The sequence below is a fragment of the Mobula birostris genome, chromosome 10 (genome assembly GCF_030028105.1).
Source record: "Mobula birostris isolate sMobBir1 chromosome 10, sMobBir1.hap1, whole genome shotgun sequence".
Taxonomy (NCBI): Eukaryota; Metazoa; Chordata; class Chondrichthyes; order Myliobatiformes; family Myliobatidae; genus Mobula; species Mobula birostris.
In genome coordinates, this window is record NC_092379.1 from 90,788,159 (window position 1) to 90,814,157 (window position 25,999).

Genomic DNA, 25,999 nt, shown 5'->3' on the forward strand with positions numbered 1-25,999 from the left:
CGCCGTGCGGTCCATCCGATGGTTCAAAAATCCCTCTGGTCAAATGGCACAGTCGAGGGTGGCAGGGGAGAGCCAGGTCTCGGTGAAACAGAATACACAGCAGTTCTGCATCTCCCTGCAGTAGGAGAGTCTCCCTTTAAGATTATCCACCTTGTTCTCTATGCTTGCACATTATCTAGTAGGATGGTGGGCATAGGAACCCTGAAACCCCTCAGCTTCAATCTGACCAGCAGCCCAGCTCTTTTCCCATGCTTCCTCGGTACGTAGTGCATCTTTCCAGGTTTCCATCGATGCAGTGTGTTGTTGTGAGCTCTTTGAGGTTGGTGGATGCGTCCCGCGGGGATCGATCAGCTAGTTGCGTCGTCGTGCACTCCAGGTCGGGACGAGTAACGGGGGAGGTTCCGCTGCCACTTCCAGCTGCCGGGGGCCCGGGCTGTCGATTGGGTCGGGCCCCAAAGCCGACACTTAATCCCAGATGGCCGGGCTCCTTGCTGAAACAAGTCTGTAAACCGAGTCATGGCTGCAGAGGCCTCCACTCCAGCCGAGCCTCAGGCTCGATTTCCAAGGTCGGCGGCGGAGGCCTCACTTCCGGCAGCTGTCGATGGCCACCAACGGGACTTTACGGTGGTTGCTCCGGGGAAGCATCTGGGATATCTTGAGGTCTCTGCCGTCACTTCTGCTCCGGAGAGGTGCTGGTCGGAATGGACCGTGTCTCCAAGCGCTCTGGCCCGGTAGCAGACCACGGGTCTCCGGGAACGTGGTGGGCCTCGCTGGTCAGGTCCAAGTGCGGTCTGGAGTTTAAGAAACAGTTCTGGCGCAGTGGTCTCCAGCTGGATCAGTAGCTTCACCAAGGTGTTGTTGATCTTTATCTTGCTAAATTGGGGGTTTAGAAGGGTTTCTCGGGTATAGGATAGTGGAGAAGGCAGTTTGCTCGGGACAGCACGCGCAAAGTTGCCAGTTACCGGCACCATCTTAAAGATAATTAAAGAAAATTATTTTTGGAGAGAGGCAGGAAAGCCCTTTATAACTTGTTTGAACAGTTCAAATGAGTGTACAAGAAATGAGGTGGCAGAGATTGCGTGCAATCTCATAACTATTTAGAAAGATCCTAGCTAACTTCTTGATTCACAGATTTTAGGTGTTGGATAATAGGACAGGTGATTGATATTCCATCAGCAGTACTCATCCTATTAAGTTTTCTTTCTTTATTTATTGAGATACAGTGAGAAGCAGGCCCTTCTGGTCCTTTGAGTCACACCGTCCAACAACCCCCGATTTAACCCTGGCCTAATCACAGAACAAATTACAAAGACTAATTAACCTACCAACTGGTATGCCCTTGGACTGTGGAAGGAAACTGAAGCTCCCAGAGGAAACCCACGCAGTCCATGGGGAGGACATACAGACGACATCGGAACTGAACTTCAGACTGTGACACGCCAAGCTGTAGTAACGATGCTCTAACTGCTACACTACCGTGGTGCCCTTCTCCCTGGTTTGAGAATTCCTAATTTCATTCACAAACACAAAACAGCAGTAACAAGCAGAGCTAGTTGGAATAAATTCTCCTAGAAATTCCTGGTGATCCATGTTTATCTTGAAGTGATTTGAATTATGTTAGGCACATAATCTATATATAACTATCCTCCACAGTACATTTTTTAAGAAAATCACTCTGATTTTCAATGGCTGAAATAGCTGCAATTTCTGCTGCTTCCATTCTACTTTCTAACCAACATAGGCTTAAATTATTAAACAATGAGTTTGTTTTTATTGCAGAGGATCATATACCTTGCCCACCTCCAGGTAATTGCCTGATGTTGTGTTACTAATAAATACTTTCTTCGCTGATGTACTTCCAAGTTAATAAGTTTTGATTTTGCCTTTCATGATTCACCAGGTATTCAAAGATGAACTTGGAGGCATAAAAGACGGCATGAAAATAGCCAACGATCTGGCTCATCAGCTTGCAATCTCAGACGTGCACCTTTCCACAGAAAATGCCCAGCGTCTGGAGGAACTGACATCAAGGTGGAAGATCTTGCAGGTATGAGATACCATTGGCCAACAAGAGTGCAGAACAATGTCTGGAGCCAGGAGCATGTAAACTTCTATTGCTGAACTGTGAAGAAAATAAGCAGAAAAAACAAATGAAATAGTGTCTCAGCTGCAAATTCCGTTCTCCTAAGTAGCTCTTATGACAGCATTGCTGTGGTCTTAATACATTGTTTTCAATATTCCCAAGTGAAATATCCTAGCTCAGAACAATATGCATCCTGGAACTCTCGTAGAAAGCAGTTAGCCAGGTTTAAATGGTGAAGAGGAGATAATTAAATTGTCAGGAATTTTGAATCATTTACCTTGGGAAATAATGGAATTGTTAAACAAAGGCTTCTATCAAGTTATTAATAGATCAGATTGAATCCACAGCTGAGTACTCTGACCTGTGGAAAGTTTACGAAATAAAGACAATTAGTCTCATTCCACCTGCTCTATCTCCTTTACATGAAACAGGATTAGAATACTTTGGTCTATTACCCTGATATAAACACCACTCAACCACCAATCATTCCTTGAAGATCTGTAAAGGATCATTACAACTACAAAACATAATCAAGCTATACTTCCAAATATTATTCAAATTTCACAGTTCACTGTCAAAACTCAGCTCAATTACACTGGTCTTACCATTTAAAGTGAATAAGTTGCCCTTTTTCATACAGTTGTTGATCCTGTGTAAGAGTTCCCACACTGGTAAACCACTGCACTTTATTTTCAAATCAGCTAAGAATTTAGCCATGTGTTCTTGCTAGAACCTCCTCGAATGATGTAGCTGGTTAAGTCAATGTGCAGCTTATGCATACAGGTCACATAGTCAATCTCAAGATTGTGGCAGTTAGAGGTTCTTCCATGAACCTCAGTGCCAGAGAAGAAGATTGGCCTCAGTTTCAGCTGTTGATCAATGCCCAAAGAACCATAACCTGTAAGTGGATGTGTATGTGCATATTAGGTGAAGAAAATCTCTAAGTTGGGTATAAGTGGTTAAAGAGGCAGCTGATGTGCATTGTGTATGTTGTGGATTCTTTTAACAGGAAATCAGTTGGAATTTTCAGGATCAAACAAATTTTCCATTCCAGAGAATTCAAACTTCCTGAGACAAGCATTGGTTGTTGGAGATCTATTTCAAAACTAAATCACTGTAAATAAAATATGTAAGGCAGAAGTCTCTCACAGGTCAAGAATATTACCTTGTTCATTGTTTTATCCATATTTGATTTTAACTTTTTCCACTTACCTACTATAGGTGAAGTAAACTGTACATGAAAAGACAAAGCTACCCATAGACTTTAATGTGCCAGGTTTTCAGCTTTGATTTTACATACATTTAAAGAAAGTGAATGTTAAGTTCCTCTGCTCTGTATTTAGTAATTAACATGTTTTTCCAATACATAATGGTGAAAGGCCTCGATAGAGTCGATGTGGAAAGGATGTTTCCTATGGTGGGAGAGTCTAAGTCCAGAGAACACAGAAAAGAGGGGTGTCCATTTAGAATGGAGATGAGAAGGAATTTCTTTAGCCACAGAGTGTGTGAATCTGTGGAATTCTTTGCCACAGGCAGCTGTGGAGGCCAAGTCTTTATGTATATTTAAGGCAGAATTTGATAGGCTCTTGATTGGTCAGGGCATGAAAGGATATGGGGAGAAGGCAGGAGATTGGGGCTCAAAGGCAAATTGGATCAAACATGAAATGGCAGAGCAAACTTGATGGGCCGAATGGCCTAATTCTGCTCCTATATCTTATGGTCTCATAAAATCAAACCAATAAACGTAATCAATAGATGCATTCATGCTTTGAATTACAGTTTAGTCTATGATGCTTCCATATCCAGCACATAAATGCTTTATAGCAAAGAGAATGCAGAGGGAACATTGGGGTGGTTGGGTGTGGCGTGGTATTGCCTGCCTCCGTTTCTCCTTTAGAAAAAGATTCATGAAGCTGAACATTCCGAAGGGAGTTATAAGGTCTTGTTGATGCTATCCTGTGACCTTTTATGTAAGATCCAGGTCTCAGGCTCTGATAGCTATTGCTCTTCACTCCTCAGACATCCATAGAAGAACGGCTTAAGCAGCTTCAAGATGCCCACCGTGACTTTGGTCCAGGGTCCCAACACTTTTTATCCAGTAGGTTCAATCAGATGTATTTGGGAAATGCCATGGGATTACTTTCTTAAGGAATATCCAGGGAAGTTTTGTTTTTAATAACTTTTCTACAATTAAATAAACCATATACTTAATTGACTTAATGAAGTGAAGCTTGTGTCCTTTTTGAAATGATGTACAGCCTGCATTGCCTTCTTTTTAAATTTCTTCACATTTACGCTTTTAACTATTGAGAGCCATGCTCGTATATAGATCAATTCATCTGGTATCAATTACATTCCTTTCAATTCACTCAACAATTACGGTATATTGTTCTGAATAGCTTATTGCCCATTGTCTATTATCTTTATCTTCCTTCTGATGTCTCCATCCTAAAGATAAAAAGCATAAACATCTTTAAAATATCATACCTATCATGATATAAAAACATGAATATAATATCTTCCTTGATACTTGTTAATCCACATCTACTTCCTGTATCAAGCTTCCCGTAGAACTGTTCATTCCCTCCCTTCCTTCCAAACTTTGGGTGAATTATTCTTCTATGACAAAATAATCAGTGAATATCATTTTATTCTTGAAAGATAATCTGATGCTTTTCCTCAAAGGCAAAATTACTTCTGAGGTTTGCTCAGAAAATGTTTTCCTAACATATGTATTTATTCAAAGTAATTTGTCATCTGCTTTGTGCTGTGATTGTGATGTCTAAATGAAAGAGACAACCATATATAATGTGTGTGTAGAGTTCAGGTTATTTAAATTATTTGTAAGCATTTTTCATATTTCTTATCCCAATCTCTGCGTGATCCTTAATTTCAGCTTCTGTCCAGATTCCATGGGAGAGGGCCATCTCACCAAACAAAGTACCATACTACATCAAGTAAGTGTATTCTTGGCAACACACTCTTCTCCCACCCAAGTGATAAATATATTTGACAATGACATCCTTTTCGGCATTTTCCTTGAGCTCTTTTGATTGTACTCTGTTATATTGGTGGGTTGATATGAATGGGGTAAAAGAAAAAAAACTTTCTTTTTAAAATGTCTAATATTTTGAAGAACAGTTTGCACATTCAGATAGGCTTTGATAAGAGTTAAAGTTCAAAGTAAATTTATTATCAAGGTATGTATACAGTACGTTTCCATATACTAACTTGAGATTCATTCTCTTGCAAGCTTTTATAGGAAAAATACAACAGAATTTTATGAAAAACTGTAGGCAAGCAAACCTATGCTGACACATAATGATCAATAAAGACAAACTCTGCAAATAAAAAATAATGCAAAGAACATGAGTGGTAAAGAGTCTTTGAAAGTGAGGTTGTAGGTCATTGAATCAGTTCAGAGTAGTGGTGAACAAAGTTATTTACATCGGTCCAAGAATCTGGTGATTGTAGGGTAATAACTGTTCCTAAGCCTGGTGGTGTTGGACCTAAGGCTGTTGTACATTCTGTCCAGTGGTAATAGAGAGAAAAGGGCAAGGCCTGGAAGATGGCAGCCTTTGATGATAGATGCTGCTTTCTTCTGGCAACACTTCATATGCAGCAAATGTACTCAGTGGTGGGGAGGGCGTTGGCAGTTATGGTCTGGGCTCTGTGCACCACTTCCTGTAGCCTTTTCCAATCCTGAGCATTTGTGTTTCCAAATCACTCTGAGATGCAACCAGTTAGGATGCTCTGCACTGTGCATGTATAGAAGTTTGTCAAAGGTTTTGGTGACATGTTAAATCTACACAAACTTCTAAGAAAGTAGAGGTGCTGTTGTCCCTCCTTTGAGATGACACTTACAGTATGTTCTGGCCCCAGGACAGATCCTCTAATATGATTAACACCAAGGAATTTAAAGGTAGGAAACCTCTCCATCCCCCTAATTAGATTATAAGGACACGCAGTCCTCTTTTATTGTCATTTAGTAATGCATGCATTAAGAAATGATACAATGTTCCTCCAGAATGATATCACAGAAACACAAGACAAACCAAGACTGAAAAGCTGACAAAAACCACATAATTATAGCATATAGTTACAACAGTGCAAAGCAATACTGTAATTTGATAAAGAACAGATCATGGGCACGGTTAAAAAAAGTCTCAAAGTCTCTCGAAAGTCCCATCATCTCACGCAGACAGTAAAAGGAAGAAAAACCCTCCCTGCCATGAGCTTCCAGCGTTGCAAACTTGCCGATGCAGCATTCTGGCAGCACCCGACCATGGCTGACTCTTGAGTCTGTCCAAAAACTTCGAGCCTCCGACCAGCCCTCCGACACCGAGCACCATCTCTGCCAAGCGCTTTGACCCCAGCCCCGACAACAGGCAAAAGGCAAAGCCAAGGATTTGGGGCCTTCCCCTCCGGAGATTCTCGATTGCACAGTAGCAGCGGCAGCGAAGTGGGCATTTCAGAAGTTTCTCCAGATGTTCCTCAGTGCTTCTCACGTCTGTCTCCATCAAATCAGGATTGTGCACGGTACCTACTTAACAAGTACGATATCATTTCGGAGCGGCCGTACGTGCTGTGTCGCGCCGCCATCTTCTCCTCCCCTCCTTTTCTAATGAAGTCTGGCTCATGGACCTCTGGCTTCTTCCTCCTGTAGTTGATAATCAGCTCTTTGATTTGGCTGAAGTTGGGTGAGAGGATGTTGTTGAGGCACCATTTGACAAGATTTTCAATCTCCTCCCTATGTGTCAATTCAACACCATCTTTGATACAGCCAAAAACAGTGGTGTCATCAGCAAACTTATATACAGCAGTATAGCTACATAATCAGAAGTACACTCAGTAGCCACTAAGTGTATGTTCATGGTCTTCTGCTGCTGCTGCAGTCATGCACTTCAAGGGTCAACATCTTGTGCTTTAAGAGATGCTCTTCTGCACACACTGTTGTAACATATGGTTATTTGAGTTACTGTCACTTTCCTGTCAACTTGAACCAGTCTGGCTATTCTCCTCTGACCTCTTTCATTAGCAAGGCATTTTTGCCCACAGAAAACTACTCACTGCATGTTTTCTTTGGTTTTTTTTGCATCATTTTCTATAAACTCTAGAGACTGTTGTGCATGAAAATCCCAGGAGGTTGGCAGTTTCTGAGGTACTCAAACCACCCCACCCGACACCAACAATCGTCCAAGGTCAAAGTAACTTAGTTCATGGCATGTTGGCCTTCATAACAAGGGGAGTTGAGTATAGGAGCAACGAGGTCCTTCTGTAGTTGTACAGAGCCCTGGTGAGACCACACCTGGAGTATTGTGTACAGTTTTGGTCTCCAGATTTGAGGAAGGACATTCTAGCTATCGAGGGAGTGCAGCGTAGGTTCACGAGGTTAATTCCCGGGATGGCGGGACTGTCATATGTTGAAAGATGTTGGAGTGACTGGGCTTGTATACTCTGGAATTTAGAAGGCTGAGAGGGGATCTGATTGAAACATATAAGATTATTAAGGGATTGGACACGCTAGAGGCAGGAAACATGTCCTCGATGTTTGGGGAATCCAGAACCAGAGGCCACAGTTTAAGAATAAGGGGTAGACCATTTAGAACGGAGTTGAGGAAAAACTTTTTCACACAGAGGGTTGTGGTTCTGTGGAATGTGCTGCCTCAGAAGGCAGTGGAGGCCATTTCTCTGGGTTCTTTCAAGAAAGAGTTAGATAGAGCTCTTAAAGATAGCGGAGTCAAGGGATATGGGGAGAGGGTAGGAAAAGGGTACTGATTGTGAATGATCAGCCATGATCACAGTGAATGGCGGTGCTGGCTCGAAGGGCTGAATGGCTTACACCTGCACCTATTGTCTATTGTCTATTCACATTTCTTTGCCCATTCTGATGTTTGGGCTGAACACCAACCAAACCTCTTGACCATGTCTGCATGCTTTTGTGCATTGAGCTGCTGCCCTGTGTTTGGTTGATTGGATATTTGCATTAATGAGTAGCTATACAGGTGCACCTGATAAACTGGCCTCTGATTAGAGCAGCTGGCTAAGCACACAGCCAGGAGGTGCATCTGCTGATGGTGATTATGTTTCATTGTTTTCTAGACAGTACATGCAGTTAGAATTTGAGAAATCTTGTCTTTTGATATTGTATATGGTTTAAACAAGGCACAATCATATTGAAATAGGTTCTTCACTAGACAAGCGCATTAGTCCTTCTTGAAGACAATTGTGCTGATTGGCCCATTAGAGTTGAATGCAAAGTAATCACCTATTGAAGGAGGTAACTATTACAAAGAATGAAACCAATGGTTCCCCAAGCTTCATTATAAACATCAATGCAAATGATTTATGAGTTATGTAAGCATGTTGAACATAGAACATTTGAGAGTGAATCATGCCAATCATGAAACTTGATTGTGAACTTCCTGCTGTGAATTGATCTAGCAAAACAACAGAAAGAGAAAAGTACATTTAAATTATTAGGCATTGCATCAACACCCCTGCCCTCCAACCAGTTCTCACCTCCATTTCCAAATGAAGATTCCCCCCACCTCCCCACTTTGCCAATTCTATTCCACCATTTCCAACTACACCACCTACTGAAACACCTGACTGGCTCCTGATACCAAACCCTCAATCCCCAAGCACCCTCAATGCATCTGGACAACCTCCCTTTCACAATCTCAATTGCTGGCCTGAACCTCACCGGTCCACCCATATAACGTACTCTGAACACAGTCTTCACACCCCCTCACCCACCATTGTCCCCACTTAACTACAGACCTGGCAGAACCCCTCACCAATAAAACCAGAAGAACTGCAGCAATGCAAGAGAATGAAAGCAAAGAAAGACTTAAAGATAGGAGGATAAGGATAACACTTATGTCCAAAGACGTAGCTGTTTGTGGATTTATATAGTAGAAATTAGTCTTCAGTCATTTTGATTATACCTACAAGATAGATAACATAATGTTAATAAAGGAACCAAATTTTGGAAACTATTTTGGAATATAATAGTTACAATAAATTTTAGCAGAAGTAAATAAGGCTCAACTTCTCCAAAGGATTTTGAATACAATGCAGTGGAAATAAGAACAAGTGACTGAGATGAATTTCTAGCACAAGTATGTTACTGGCATAAGTGATATTTACCCGACGTGTTAAAGGAGATTAGGAAGAGTTATATGACTCTGGCCATTGCAAGGAGGTCAGTGAACAGAGTACACTAAGTATCAGTCAATATCCATCCATACTCAAATAGGATGAAGAAGAAGCCAAAGAAGCATTAGTCCCTACCATTTCACAGAAATGCATGACAGCTGGCTCAGCATCTGTGGGAACACTGCAACCTTTAACTTAAAAGTAATTACTAATTATCTAGGTGAAGAGAAATTATTTTGCCCTGTCGACACAGATTTCAGAAATCATAACCTCAACAGAATTCTTTCAAGAGATGACAAGATATGGCGTTTCGAAATTTCTTTCAACAAAGTGCGAAAAGTGGGTCGTAGTTGTGATTGACACCAAACCAAGTGAGTCAATTTAAAACTGCAGAGTGAATCGGAGAATACGTTCATGTGGATAAAAAGAATGGCATATGACATAGTTTCAGTTTCTCACCAGTGATTCAGAGATTTGGACTAATGATCCAGAGACTTAAATCCCTTCTTGCCAGCTGTAGAATTTAAATTCAGTTAATTAGTAAATCTGGAATTTAGAAGCTAACATGATTGTAATCAAAACTGAATCAGCCACATAAATGCATTAGATACAAGAGGAGGTCTAAAACCATGAATTGTTCAATGACTAGGTCCTAGTTCAATGCCCTAAACCCTCAGATGTTCTACTAGTTTATAAAAACAAGTGTCTATTGGCAATCTTTATGAATTATTCAGCATTTGGGTATTTTCGTGAAGATGGCAGTAGTCTCAAGGACTTCATAAAGAAAAGAGAGATGACAGGTGAGGCTAATAGGAGTGGGGTCATGGATTGCTTTTGGTTGTAGAGGAAAGACCATCCTGATAGCAGAAGTAATATGGTAATTAAATCAACCAACACACATCAAAGTTGCTGGTGAACGCAGCAGGCCAGGCAGCATCTCTAGGAAGAGGTACAGTCGACGTTTCGGGCAGAGACCCTTCATCAGGACTAACTGAAAGAAGAGCTATTAAGAGATTTGAAAGTGGGAGGGGGAGGAGGAGATCCAAAATGATAGGAGAAGACAGGAGGCGGGGGGGGGGCGATGGAGCTAAGAGCTGGACAGGTGATTGGCAAAAGGGATATGAGAGGATCATGGGACAGGAGGCCCAGGGAGAAAGAAAAGGGGGAGGGGGGGAAAAACCCAGAGGATGGGCAAGGGGTATAGTCAGAGGGACAGAGGGAGAAAAAGGAGAGAGAGAGAGAAAGAATGTGTGTATATAAATAAATAACGGATGGGGTACGAGGGGGAGGTGGGGTATTAGCGGAAGTTTGAGAAGTCAATGTTCAGGAATTAAATTCCTGGACCAGCACCCAGAACTGGACATTAATTTGAATCTCACTGTGGTAGCTTGGGAACTTAAATCTGGATTTTTTTTTGAGGTAGACTCAGTAGTAACCATGAAGCTATTGGATTACCATGAAAAGATATCTGATCCATTGATCCAAGAAAGGAAATGCACCATCTTTACATTGTCTAGCTCACTTGTGACTGCAGATCCACCAATGTGGTTTATTCTTGACTATCACTTCATTTCTGGGAAATTTGTATCCATTCCAAATTGCCAACATAAGACTATAATGCCATAAGACATAGGAGCAAAATAGGCCATTCAGCCCATCAAATCTACTCTGCCATTCAATCATGGCTAATTTATTTTCCATCTTAATCCCTTTCTCCTACATTCTACCCTTAACTTTTGACGCCCTTACTAATCAAGAACCTATCAACCTCCACTTTAAATATGCCCAATGACTCTGGCTTAAGAAATTCCTCCTCATCTCCATTCTAAAGGGGTGTCCTTCTATTCTGAGGCTGTGCTCTCTGGTCCTAGACTCTCCCACTATTGAAAACATCCTCTCCATGTCCACTCTATTTAGGCCTTTCAATATTCAGTAGGTTTCTATAAGATTGCCCCTCATTCTTCTAAACTCCAGTAAGTTCAGGCCCAAAACCATCAAGCTCTTCCCCATATGTTAATCCTTTCATTCCCGGGATCATTCTCGTAAATCTCCTCTGGACATCTCCAATGCCAGCACATCCTTCTTTAGATAACGGAGCCCAAAACTACTCACAATACTACAAACGTGGTCTGACCAATGCCTTATAAATCCTTATAATTACATCCTTGCTTTGATATTCTAGTCCTCTTGAAATGAATGCTAACATTGTATTTGCCTACCTAACTACTGATTCAACCTGCAAGTTAATCCTTAGGGAATCCAGCACTAAGATTCCCAAGTCCCTTTGACCTCCTAATTCCTAATTCGCTCCCTGTTTAGAAAATAGACAACATCATTATTCCTTCTACCAAACTGCATGTCCATAGACTTCCCTACACTATATTCCATCTACCACTTCTTTGCCAATTCTCCTAATCTGCCCAAGTCCTTCGGCAGATTCCCTGCTTCCCCAAAGCTACCTGCCCCTCCACCTTTATCTGTATCATCCACAAACATGGCCACAAAGCCATCAAACCTGTCACCAGGTCATTAATATATAGCATGAAAAGCTGTGGACCCAACACTGACCCCTACGGAACACAAACACAAGAGATTCTGCAGATGCTGGAGATCTAGAGCAACACATACAAAATTCTGGAGGAATTCAGCAGGCCTATGGAAATGAATAAGCAGTTGACGTTTTGGCCCGAGACCCTTCCTCAGGACTGCAAAGGAAGGAGGAAGACGCCAGAATAAAAAGGTGGGGAGGTGAAGGAGGACTAGTTAGAAAGTGATATGTGAAGCCAGGTGGGTGGGAAAGGTAAGGAACTGGATAAGAAGCAATCTAATAGGAGAGGAGCGTAGGCCATGGGAGAAAGGGGGAAAGGAAGGAACCCCGGGGGAGGTGATAGCCAGGTAAGGAGAAGAGTTAAGAGGGTAGAGTGAGAAATAGAAGAAGTGGGAATTGGGAGGGAAAAAAATACCAGAAATACCAAATGTTGATGCCATTAGGGTTCCAGAAGGAGAAATTGACGTTCATGCCATCAGGTTGACTGGAAGGTGAACACCACAAGTTACCAGCAGCTAACCATAAAAGGCCACCTTTATTCCCACTCTGACTTCTGCCAGTCAGCCAATCTCCTATCCATGTTAGTAATACTATCTTTCCTGTAATACCATAGCCTCTTATTTTGGTTAGCAGCCTCATGTGCGAAGTTCTTCTGATGGCAGTCAACATCCACTGGCTTTCCCTCATCTATCCTGCCTGTTACTTTCTGAAAGAATTCCTATAGATTTGCCTGGGAAGATTTTCCCTCAAGGAAGTCATGCTGACCATTGCCTCCAAGTGCTCTGAAACCTCATTCTTAACAATTGACTCCAATGTCTTCCCAACAACTAAGCTCGGGCTAACTAGCCTATAACTTTCTTTCTTCTGCCTCCCTCCCTTCTTGAAGAGTGGAGTGACATTTACAATTTTCCAGTCTTGCAGAACCATTCTTTAAGGATCAATAGTAATGCCTCCTCATTCTCATCAGCTACCTCCTTCAGAACTATGGACTATCATCCATCTGATTCAGATGACTTATCTACCTTCTGACCTTTCAGCTTACCAAGCATCTTCTCCTTTGTTATCGCGACTACACTCACTTCTGCCCGTGCTCTCTCAAATTTTTGGCAATGTTACTAGTGTCTTCCACAGTTAAGACTGACGTAAAATACTTATTCAGTTGATCCACTATTTCTTTGTTTCCCCATTACTACCTCTTCAGCACCATTTGCCAGTGGTCCAATCTCTGCTCTTTCCTCACTTTTACTCTTTGTGTATCTGAAATAACTTTTGGAATCTTCTTTTATATTATTGTCTAGCTTACCTTCATATTTCAGCTCTTCTCTCTCCATTGCTTTTTTCAGTTGTCTTCTACAACAAACACAAAATGCTGGAGGAACTCAGCAAGTCGAGTAGCATTTATGGAGTGGAATAAGCAATCAATGTTTCTGGTCAAGATCCTTCATCAGGACAGGACAGGACAAGGGGAAGAAGTCAAAATAGGAAGGTAATGGGAGGGGAAGTACCAAGCTGGCAGATTGATGAGGTTCAAAGTGGGTGAGTGAGTGAGGGGAGGATGAAGTTAGAAGCTGGGAGGGGATAGGTGAAAGAGGTAAAGGGCTGAAGAAGAAGGAATCTAATAGGAGAAGACAGTGGACCATGGAAGAAAAGGAAAGAGGAGGGGAACAGGTGGGAGGTGGTGGACAGGTGAGAAGAAGGGGTGACAGGGAAACCAGAAAGGGGAATGCAAAAAGAGAGAAGGGGGACAGAGACCAATACCAGAAGTTAGAGAAATCAATGTCCATGCCTTAAGGCTGGAGGCTTCCCAGATGGAAAATGAAGTGTTGCTCCTCTAATTTGAGTTTGGCTTCACGGTAGCAGTAGGAGAGGCCATGGACACACACATCTGGAAAGGAATAGGAAGTGGAATTGAAATGGGTGGCTGCTGGGAGATTCTGCTTTTAGCAGCAGGCAGAGTGAAGGTGCCTGACAAAGTAATCCTCCAATCTATGTTGGGTCTCAACAATGAAGGCCACACCAGGAGCACTGGATACAATTGATGGCCCCAATAGAGTTGCAGGTGAAGTGTTGCCTCACCTGGAAGCCAACACTTATTCTGACCTCTGCCCCCTTCCATTCTAGTCTGACATGATGAAGGGTCTTGGTCTGGAACGTCGACTGTTTATTCTCATCTATGTATACTATCTGACTTGCTGAGTTCCTCTAGCATTTTACATGTGTTGTGCAAGATTTCCCACATCTGGAAAATCTCTGACCTTTATGATTTAGCTGCCTTCTGTTGATTTTTAAAAGTTTCCCATTCCTCCAGCTGCCCACTAATTTTTAATATATTTTATGCCCTCTCATTTGCTTTGATGCTGTCATTGACTCCCTTTGTCAGACATGGTTGCCTCATCCTCCCTTTTGAATGCTTTTTTCTTCTGTGGGATGAACTGATCCTGCGTCTTCCAAATTCCTGCCAGAAAGTCCAACCCATTGCTGCATCTTCGATTACATTCACACACCTTGAAGTAATAAATAAAAATTATGCAACTCTTCATCCTGGAATAATGTCAGGTGTTCCACTAGTGCAGAGAGACTGTCTTTCTCCCTTGACTATGCACAGTTTGACTATTCAGGTAATGAAAGGATCTCCAAAACAGAAAAGATAGTATTACAGCATAGTTGGAATATATTGAAACTTTTCATGTTATTGGTGAGTTATCCGTAAAGGAGTATATAATTGATATAGTGTGTACCAATCCATAGCTAAGTGTCATTAATGCTAATATTGCAAGTATGTTTGTAAAACTGCAAATTGAAAAAATTGAATGTTAAAAATCACACATGGGAGGGATCCTGTTAACACCTTTTTGATTTGCTCTTGTCCTCAATTTATTAATCCACAACCTTTAGATAAACCTTTAAGCCTCTGCCATAACTCCTCTATACAGTGAATGATTACTGTATAGAGGAGGTTTACTCCTGCACTGTGCCATGTGGACCATCATGAAGAATTAACTTCACTCTCTGCTGGAGATCTTCCACAGAGAGATGATGAAAAGAAAATTAGTGAAAACAGAAATAAAAATAGGAAACATTGGAAGGCCATAGAATGCACATCAACATCTTTTATATTAAATTTTCCACTGTGGATGAATCTGTCCAGAATTCTCAAGGATTATTTAACTATTTCATACAAAAGAGGATCATAACCATTCTTCCAACTTCAAGTTCCTGACAAGGTTGAAATTACTTTGATTGATGCTACTTTAAAGATCATGCTTTATTAAACCGTCTCAATTTCTCTTTTAATTTTCTTTTCCCACAAGATGGCATATTCCAAAAAAGATATCAGTGCAGAAAAGAAAATTAATCTCAAATTTAGAACCTCATTAAAAATTCAAGCTTGAGAAGAATGAAAGGTTGTTTGTTGCTGTGGTAGTGCAGGGTTTTCACAGGAAGTTATCTTATTCCAGTTGAAAAAGAAATTTGTATGCAAAGGAGGAGAGGGGAAAAATTGTGGATCAATGTTAAAAGGATGCATACATATATTGTAATTTTATTCATGAGTTTTCTTTGGTCAACTTTTGATGCTTCCCAGAACACTTTAACCAGCAGCTTTTGCTGCAGAACTGAGCTTACAAAAGGAGTTTGCCGTGGACAAATGTTATTACTTGTATTGCGATCAATATCTAGCATAGGATGGTGGCATCAGGACATGTTTTATTATTCCATTTCTGATTAAGTCATAAAATGTGGTCTTCTGATTACAAGTAGCTTTTAGTCTAAATAGGATGAAATGTTGAATTAGTTTCTCCTTGCTACTGCCACACCAACTCACCATCCCAACCCACTCCAAATTCATTGTGGCTTATTGTATTGCCTGATGTGGAAATGAATCAGTAAGTATTTTTACAATTTAGTGATTGTGTAAAAAGGGATGACTTTGGACCAGTTATGTGTTACACCTTTCTTTCAATTACCAAGCGATGTGTGTATCCCGTAGCTGATACACTTCATCAAATGTTTGAAATTTCTTGTGCACGTCCACTGCCAAATTAATTGATAATGCTACAGTGGTGCCATTAGCACAAGATTTGGCCATGGCATCTTTGGTTTGAGTAGGCTGATATGTCATTCAGGTATAATGTGCTTCTCATTGCTATGGGAAGATTTGTGTGATTTTAACTCTGATCCATGCAAAATACTAAACTACTGACAAACAAAAAAAAAGCTCTCAGTATGAGGCATCTCTGTCTGGCCAGTATTCCTGAACTAAGACTCAATAATTACACATCACTGGGACTCTGAGAGAAAAATAAAGGAATAGAATTGGGGATACTTTTTCCCAAATAGAAGCATTCCTCTAGGTTAATGATCAACAACTCAACAGAATATATTTGTTCTGGTGCCAATGTGCCAGCTGCCTTCAGGAGGGTGACCCCAGCCCAGACGGGATACCTGGTCAGGTAATGAAGACCTGCCCTGATCAGCTGAATGGAATGTTCACTGAGATCTTTAACCTCTTGCTTTGGCAATCTGAGGCACCCACCTGTTTCAAGAAAGCTTCAATTATACAGGTGCCTAAGAAGAACATGATAACCTGCCTCAATGACTATCATCCAGTTGCACTTACATCCACAGTGATGAACTGTTTTGAGAGGTTTGTGGTGAAATATATCAACTCTTGCCTGTGAAATGAATGGGATCTGCTCCAATTTGTCTACCTGAGCAACATGTCCACAGCAGATGCCATTTCATTGGCTTTTCACTCAACCCTGAAACATTTGGACAACAAACATGCATATATCAGGATGCTCTTTATCAATTACAGCTCAGAATTCAATACCTTCATCCCCTCAAAACTCATCAATAAGCTTCAAGACCTCAGCCTCAAAGCCTCCTAGTGCAATCAAATCGTCAATTTCCTCACTTACGGACCCCAGGCAGTTTGGATTGGCGACAACATCTCCTCCATGATCTCCATCAGCACAACTGCACCACAAGGCTGTGTGCTTAGTCCCCTGCTCTACTCACTTTACACCAATTATTGTGTGGCTACGGACAGCTCCAGTGCCATATTCATGAATGATGATAAATCAGAATATAGGAGGGAGACTGAAAACCTGGCTGAGTGGTGCCATAACAATAGTCCCTTACTCAATGTCAGCAAGACCAAGAAGCTGATTATTGACTACAGGAAAAGGAAGCCAAAGGTCCATGAGCCAGTCCTCAGGGAGAATCAGAGGCAGAGAGGGTCAGCAACTCTAAATTCCTCAGTGCTAACATTTTGGAGGACCTGTCCTTAGCCCAGCACAAAAGTGTAATTATGAGAAACTTTGCGAAGATATGGCATGACATCTAAAACTTTTACAAACTTCTACAGTTATATAGTGGAGAGTATATTGACTGGCTACATCATAACCTAGTAGAGAAATGGCAATGCTCTTGAACAGAAAATCTTAACGTAGTGGATACAGCCCAGTCCATCATGGGTAAAGCCCTCCCTCCACTGAGCACATCAACATGAATTGCTGTTGCAGGAAAGCAGCAACCATCATCAAGGACCCCCACAACCCAGAACATGCTCGCTTGCCATCAGAAAGGAGGTACAGGAGCCTCAGGTTTCACACCACCAGGTTCAGGAACTGTTATTACCCCTCAGCCATCAAGCTCTTGAATCAAATGGGATAACTTCACTCAACTCCACTTGCCCCATCATTGAAATGCTCCCACAACTTATAGACTCACTTTCAAGGACTCTTCATCTCATGTTCTCGATATTCATTATTATTTCTTTCTTTCTGTATTTGCATAATTTGTTGTCTTTTGCACACTGGTTGAATGCCCAGGTTCCTGCTGTATTTCATTGATTCTGTTTTGTTTATAATTCTATTATGGATGTATTGAGCAGGTCCACAAAAAAATGAATCTCGGGGATGTATATGGTGACATATATGTTCTTAGATAATAAATTTACTTTGAACTTTATCTGGATATGATCTGCATTTATATACATAAAGTTGAATTACCCAACTTTTGGATTCTTGTGGGCAATAGTTTCTATTCTGCCAACCAAGGCTTTATATTTTCTGTTCATATCACTGATGAAAAAAAGTCACAATAATAATTCGACTTTAGTTTCTATTTCTGAGAATCAGAATCAGATTTAACATCACTGGCATATACTGTAAAATCTTCTGTTTTACTGCCCCAGTACAGTGCGATACATAATAAAAAAACACTAAATTGCAATAAGAAAAAAATACATATAAGTAATGCAATAAAAGAGTGAAAATATTGAGGTAGTATATATCTGTTCATTATCCATTCAGAATACTATTGGTGGTGTGAGGTGGGGAAGAAACTGTTTCTAACACACAGGGTTTGTGCCTTCATGCTCCTGCACATCCTTATGATGGTAGCAATGAGAAGGAGGCATGTCTTCAGTGAAAAGGGTCCTTAATGTTGGATGCCACCTTTTTGAGGCATCACCATTTGAAGATGTCCTTGATACTGGGGAGGCTAGTGCCCATGATGGAGCTGGCTGAGGTTGCAACGTTCTACAGCTTTTTCTGATCCTGTGCAGCGGCCCCTCCATGCCAGATGGTGATGTAACCAGTTAGAATGCTCTCCACGGTACATCTGTAGAAATTTGTGACTGTCTTTGCTGACAAACCAATTCTCCTCAAGCTCCTAATGAAATATAGCCATTGTCATGCTTTCTTTGTAATTGCATCAATATGTTGGACCCAGGACAGATTTTCAGAGATGTTGACACCGCAGGAATTTGAAACTATTCACCTTTTCCACTGCTGATCCTTCATTGAGGACTGGTGCGTGTTCCCTCGACTTCCCCCTTCTGAAGTCCACAATCAATTTCTCGGTCTTACTGATGATGAATGCAAGGCTGTTGTTGTGATACCACTCAACCAGCTGATCTATCTCACTCCTGTACGCCTCCTCGTCACCATCTGAAATTCTGCCGACAATAGTTGTGTCATCGGCAACTTTATAGATAGTGTTTGAACTGTGCCTAACCGTACGGTCATGGGTGTAGAGTGCATAGAGCAAGGGGCAAAGCACACATCCCTGAGCTGCATCTGTATTGATTTCAGCGAGGAGAAGTTATGTCTGATCCGCACTGACTGTGGTCTCCTAATAAGGAAGTCAAGAGACCAGTTGAGAGCGAGGTACAGAGGCCCAGGTTTTGGAGCTTTTTGATTAGTACTAAGGGTGTGATGGTGTTGAATGCTGAGCGGTAATCTATAAACAGAAGCCTGATATAGGTATTCTTTTTGTCCAGGCATTCTGAGCCTCAGTGGAGAGACAGTGCAGTTGCATCTACTGTACACTTATTGATCTGATAGGCTAATTGCAATGGGTCCAGGTCCTTGCTTAGGCAGAAGCTGATTCTGGCCATGAGCAATCCCTCAAAGCACTTCATCACAGAAGATGAGTGCAACTGGGCAACAGTCATGAAGGCAGCTCATCCTGATCTTCTTGGGCACTGGTATTATTGTTGCCCTTCCGAAGCAGCTGGGAAACTCTGACTGCAGCAGTGCGAGATTGAAGATGTCCTTGAATGCTCCTGCCAGTTGATTGGCACAGTTTTTCCAGTACCCTACCAGGTACAGTGCCGGGGCCTGACACCCTGTGAGGGTTCACCTTGTTGAGCTAGCATTGGCCTCCGATACAGAGATCACAGGGTCACAGGGATTCTCACAGGTATCGTTTCATTCTCCGTTTCAATGCGGTTCTGATTCTGAGATTTGTACAGGTTTTGAAAAGCTGCAAGCTTTAATGTGCGTGCTCTATCCTTTCAGTCACCAGGGACAAACCACATGCTGGGATCACCCAAAAATGACCGAATTGTACCAGTCACTGGGTAAGGTTTTAACTTTATTCAGCATTGGCTGAGAATCAATACGATAAACAGAAATCAACTGGTTTTTGCAGATACATTGGTTATTGTGTCTGTTGGTGCAGTATGAGTTTCAAAATGCAATTTCTTGTCTCATTATTGCCTCAGCGGGAATATAATCTCACTTAGGGAAAAGATTCAAAAGGAGCCTGAGAGGCAAGGTTTTCACACAGAGGCGGGTGGGTACATGAAATGAGTTGCCAGAGGAAGCTGGAAAAGTGGGTACAATTACAATTTTTGAAAGCCATTTAGACAGGAACATGGATAGGAAAGGTTTCGGGGTATACAGGTCAAATGCAAATTGGATTAGCTCAGATAGACTAGGAGGGCTGGGATCACCCAAACATGACCAAATTGTACCAGTCACTGGGTGAGGCTTTCCCTACAATCCTCAATTTTTCTACCGATGTTCCACTGCAGTTTATTAACATTCTGTAAATCCAGTATTGGTTGAGGGCCGCAGGACCTATTTCCATGCAACAGAACTCAATGATTCGATAATACTTAATCAGTTGGCACAATAATGTGTGGTTATAACTGCAAGAGCTGATTTTTCTTAGTAAAAGCTTGAGTAAAACATACCAGAGCCCTTTATAGCAGTGCTGTCAAACAGAATTTGACCCCAAACCAAATTAGGAATTATGAAGGTCAGTCATCTGATTGGATGTGATCTGATCACCGTTGGCTCACTGATAGTTTGCAACAGCATTGTGTTCTGCTTGCCATTTATTAGCAGGACATCTGAACTCTCAAATGAGCCTCTGTTTAACCCTTTGCCTCTCATGTTTGTTCCCCCCAGATGATCAGCAGAGAAAGCCTTAGAGATGCAATTTAAATACATTCCTTTTGGGAGTAGATAGGCATAGAAAGTTTCTAGTCCGCTACCCAAGGGAAATATTATATTCAAAAAGTATTTCACAAGAATTACCCAGCCTTCTTTAGCCTTTTCTTATAAAATGCATCACTATCCTCCCAATGCTCAGCATGTATTTCATCCTCAGTACGACACCACCCCCAAAGACTCCCCACTTCTCCAGGTCTCCTTAACACCTCCCTGCACAGAGTACTCCTACATCCCAAACAAGACTTCCAGACTGTGCCAGTGATTCCATTCACTCCCTGGTATCCCTCTGTCAGAGCTCGTTCACTGTCTGGTGATCCCAGTTCACCAAGGAATCTCAGTGGAGCCCAGACTAATGAAAAGGGAAATTGCCCACAGGGACACTGACCAGAAGATTCCTCCTCACAGAGCATGGGGAGGAACTAATTTGCCAGTGGGTGGAAAGTTGTTAAATCAGCTGTTCCCATCATTGGTGCCCATGGGTCAAATAAATTGGCCGTCTGTGGCCAATGATTGAAACTTTTATTATAGTGTAAACTTCAGGAAGTGTATTAATGAAGGAGAGGTGGCATCTATCAATAGTATGATTTAATGCTCCGATGATCAAAGAACCAAAATTGCAAGAGTCCAGCTATCTTGACAAGTTGTAGGACCAGAAGAGGTTACAGAGAAGAAAGAATTGGAAATATGTATGAGGATTAAAAAACAAAGCTTTTGCTTACCTAGTAGCAAGAACAGAGGTGGTGGGTGAATAAGACAATGTAAGTTGGTGTGCAGGCTAAAAATTGCTTTAGCTGCTGAGTTTTTTGGACATTGAATTAGCGTTGAAAGTTTGTGCATTGGAATGCTCCAATCTATGGTAGCAGCAGCATAGCTGAAGATTTCAGGTTTCAGAGGCAAGAGTAGAGATAGGCAACATTAAAGAGATGGAAGTCCTCTGTCTTAGTGATGATGATTGTGAGTAGATGGAAGCTTATCTTGGGTGTAAGTATCAGACAGAACCTGGCAATGGTCGCTGACATTTTCCTGGGACAGGGCTAGAATTGCCCAGAAAATATTTTATGACAGAAACCAAGGATACTGAAGATCTGAAGGCAAACAGACTTTCGTATATTAAGCTGGAAAAAGTTTTGCTCATTCACTAAAGGAAGCTGGACAAGTCTGATAATTTGCAGAAAGTAATAATAGATTAATCTTTGAAAAATATAAATTAATTTCCCTTTTCAAAGATATGTTGATAAATAGATATCTTGCCATTTTCTGATTTCCTTATAGCTGCTCTGAATAACATCAAATTCTCAGCTTATCGAACCGCCATGAAGCTGAGACGTGTGCAGAAGGCACTTCGCTGTAAGTATATCTGGGCCGTTTCAAAGCCTCAGCTTTCTTTGTCCCCAGGAACTGCATTGACTTCCTGTTGCCACAGAGTGATCAGGGAGTCACTTTCCATATCTTCAGTTGATTGAAACCATATTGATAAAATTATATTGATTCAAAGCAAGCATTGTCATGACATTTCTAACCCCACCCCCAAAAGTGTCACAGAGCACTAAAACACAGAAACGAGACCTTCAGCCCATCTAGTTCATGCCAAACTATTATTCTGCCTAGTCCCATCAACCTACACGTAGACCTGTCAGGCCTGCAGATACAGGCACCTCCCAGTCTCCGCCCAGCTAATAGGATAGAGATTGGGAGGTGTCCATCCTATTAGATGCCTTCATTTCTGGTTCACTGCTGCCACAATGCTTGGAGGAAAGCACAGAGGGTCGCCCGCTCCTACTGTCACCAGGCCAACCACCGTTGGAGCCCAGTTAGGACCACTCCGGCCTGTGGACCTGGTGTGACTGTCCGCCCAAGATCTGCCACTGTGCACCGACTCTCACAAGATCTCTCCCAGTTCATCGGTCCCTTAAAGATTACCTGTTATGTCAACCGAGTCACTTATCATCTCCACCTGCCAAAGTCCCTCAAGGTCACTCTACCTTTCACATATCGCTGCTCAAGCCCATTGTCTGTGGACCACTCAATCCACCTCAGCCTGCACCTCCAGAACCTAGGATGGTGGAAGGTACACAGCTTTCACATCATCATCATCGTATACAGTATCTGATTGACTGGGAAAGATATGACCCGGAGGAGAGGGCCGGTTACATCTTGGATCCATCACTTATCGAGGAATTCCCACCAGATTGGCTGGGGCCAGCTGCAGGGTGGGGAGAGTCCCGTCAGACCTGCACATATTGACACCTCCTCGTCTCCACCCAGCTGATAGGAATCTCCTTCTTCTGCTCACTAACTCATTACCTGCAGCCCATTTAATCCCAGTACTCATCCACAGTCCTTGTTCATGCTTCGAACTAGCCAGCTTCAACCAGTTGCTAACAAGAGAAAATCTGCAGGATGCTGGAAATCTGAGCAATGCACACAAAATGCTGGAGGAACTCAGCAGGCCAGGCAGCACCTAGGAATATAATGCAGCTGACATTTTGGGCCGAAACCCTTCGGCAGGATTGGTTGCTCTTTGACAAGTTGCTCCTGGTTGCTCGTTGTGTTTAGTATCTTTTCTCTCTTTTTTGTGACCCTTCATGACCTGTTATTTTTCAGTCTATTCTTAAAGTTATTGCTCACCACTAAGTCATCCCTACTGCTCTGCGTTTGGATCAAGCCTTCTCGATATTTCCTGACAGGACCACGGCCCTCCATTCCCATCCGATCAATGTCCTCATCCAAACTTCTCTTAAATGTTGAAATCAAATCCACATCTACTACTTCTACTGGTAGGTCATCCCACACTCTCACCACCTTCTGAGTGAAGAAGTTCCCCTTCATGTTCCCCTTAAACATTTCACCTTTTACCTCAAACCTGTGCCTCAAACGATCACATACCTATGACCTCTAGGTCTAGTCTCACTCAACCTCAGTGGAAAAAGCCTGGTTGCGCTTGCACTCTTCATACTCTTCATAATTTTATAGATCTCTATCAAATCCCTCATTCTCCTATGCTGCAGGGAATAAAGTCCAAATCTATTCAATCTTTCCCCATAACTCAGGTCCTCAAATCTCAGCAACATCCTTGTAAATTTCTTCTGTACTCTTTCAATGTATGAATTGTCTTTACCCCTCTAATTTAAAACTTTTTCCTGAATATTAGTATTGCTTGTACTTTAAAGTTAAGCCTTAAATATAGAGATGCTCTGATCAAACACTCACTTTGAAAACTGGTCTCCTGTACTATCTAACACCGAAGCTTACTCAGTGCCCATTAAGAGCATCTGAAAACTTAATAAACCAGAAGCATTCATTGTTTGCTGTCGATGTGAAACAGTAAAATCGGTGATAGCCACACACCAGTCCATTTTACATCAGAGCCTGTTCATCCACTGAAGTTGTTGGAGATCAGATGTAGGGTGTTGTACTGATATTACTTGGTTGCATCAAGTGAAAACTTTTCTATGGAGTACTGAGATATGAGGTGGAACTGACCTTCAGATACACTATATAGCAGTGCCTTACTTTCATGAGCCATGCTCTCTCTAGTTTATCGATCAAAGGAGCAGGGCAAAGAACCCAAACTGTAAAAGACTGAATTGTTAAAATTGTATAATTAAATATCTCTAATTAATTCCCTCTAAATGGACAAATTACATCTCAATAGGCATGTTTTACTGAAAATAATAACGTTGCATTGTTGTTGGAAAGTTTGTGTTGTTTATTTCCTCCCTTTACATTATTCTCTGTTAGTGGATCTGTTAAGCATAAGCAGTGCCTCGGATATCTTCAGTCAATACAAACTACAACAGAGTGACCAGACAATCGATGTTCTGGAAATCATCCAGTGCCTCACCACAATGTACGATCACCTCGAACAGGAGCGTGGAATCATTGTAAACGTGCCTCTCTCTGTGGACATGTGTCTTAACTGGCTTCTCAATGTTTATGACAAGTAGGTTTTATTTCATCCCCTTTCATACCATTTACTTCTTAGCAATGTTGAACACAGATGATAGCACATTATATTGCACAAAATGATTAAGATCTTTTGTTGCTCCAAAATCACTGCCTATCTACCCCTTGGTCTTAGTATGGCTCCCAGGTCCATCTTTCTCTGGTCAAGCTACAGAACAGGTGCTGATTTAGCACAGGTGAATGCACAGCCATATACAGTAACTCATAAACCCTCTAAGTCCTTTACATTCAGTTGGCCAGCAACCTTGCAATGTGTTGAAAATGTTAAAAAAAAATAAAATTTGTAGTGATTAACATAGTACAAGCTCACTTAAGAACAACCAAACCATCAAAAACAACTTAAATATTTTCTTTTAAACTTCTACCAACATCCTTTCTCTCCCACTCATCCCAAAGGGGTTGCTATTATGGTGCTGAAACCTCCGACTATACCTTTGTACACTGTGAAAATCTTGCCGAGGCAACCAGGAAACTAGGGCGGAAAATCGTGTTGTAGCTCAGCCCCACACCAGTGATTGAAACTAGGATTGGTTTGGGGAAGCAGGACTTTAGAACCATTTTGACTTAGCTGACAAGCCAGAGCCAGCACTGGCTTGCTGACGTGGATGCCAGCCTAACTGATGTGTTGGGAGTACCTTTGGTTACAATAAGAATAACACAAAATGAATTTTGAGTGCCTCAGTTCAATTCTACTCAGAAATCTGTTTGTAATTTAACATTAAGTTGGCAAGGAGGTACAGGGGTGGCATTTTTACTCTGTGGAATATTAGACTAGCATAGAGTAAAAGATGCTGTTCAAGGATAAAAATGATATAAGACCATAATACCATAAGATATAGGAGCAGAAGTAGGCCAATCAACCCATTGAGTCTGCTCTGCCATTCAATCATGGGCTGATCCAATTCCTCCAGTCATCCCCACTCCCCTGTCTTCTCCCCATACCCTTTGATGCCCTGGCTAATCAAGAATCTATCTATCTCTGCCTTAAATACACCCAATGACTTTGCCTCCACAGCCACTCGTGGCCACAAATTCCACAGATTTACCACCCTCTGACTAAAGTAATTTCTCCACATCTCTGTTCTAAATGGACGTCCTTCATTCCTGAAGTCGTGCCCTCTTGTCCTAGACTCCCCTACCATGGGAAATAACTTTGCCATATCTAATCTGTTCAGCCCTTTTAACATTCAAAATGTTTCTATGAGATCCCCCATCATTCTCCTGAACTCCAGGAACTACAGCCCAAGAGCTGCCAGACCTTTTCATTCCTGGAATCATTCTCATGAATCTTCTCTGAACCCTCTCCAACTTCAGTATATCCTAAAGTAAGGAGCCCAAAACTGCACACAATACTCCAAATGTGGTCTCACAAGTGCCTTATAGAGCCTCAACATCACATCCCTGCTCTTATATTCTATACCTCTAGAAATGAATGCCAACGTTGCAGTCACTTTCTTTACCACCGACTCAACCTGGAGGTTAACCTTTAGG

The 25,999-nt window shown here is 41.8% G+C and overlaps 1 protein-coding gene across 5 annotated transcripts in view; it reads left to right on the forward strand.

The window, feature by feature from the left end:
* The window catches only part of drp2 (dystrophin related protein 2), a 123,166-nt gene that overhangs the window by 50,662 nt on the left and 46,505 nt on the right, over window positions 1-25,999 (forward strand). For all 5 annotated transcript variants that reach the window (XM_072270548.1, XM_072270544.1, XM_072270545.1 and 2 more), the window contains 6 exons: window positions 1,901-2,047; window positions 4,103-4,181; window positions 4,980-5,040; window positions 19,601-19,662; window positions 21,815-21,889; window positions 24,284-24,485. In XM_072270548.1, the coding sequence (XP_072126649.1) occupies window positions 1,901-2,047; window positions 4,103-4,181; window positions 4,980-5,040; window positions 19,601-19,662; window positions 21,815-21,889; window positions 24,284-24,485 (626 nt within the window). The remainder of the gene's footprint in view (window positions 1-1,900; window positions 2,048-4,102; window positions 4,182-4,979; window positions 5,041-19,600; window positions 19,663-21,814; window positions 21,890-24,283; window positions 24,486-25,999) is intronic.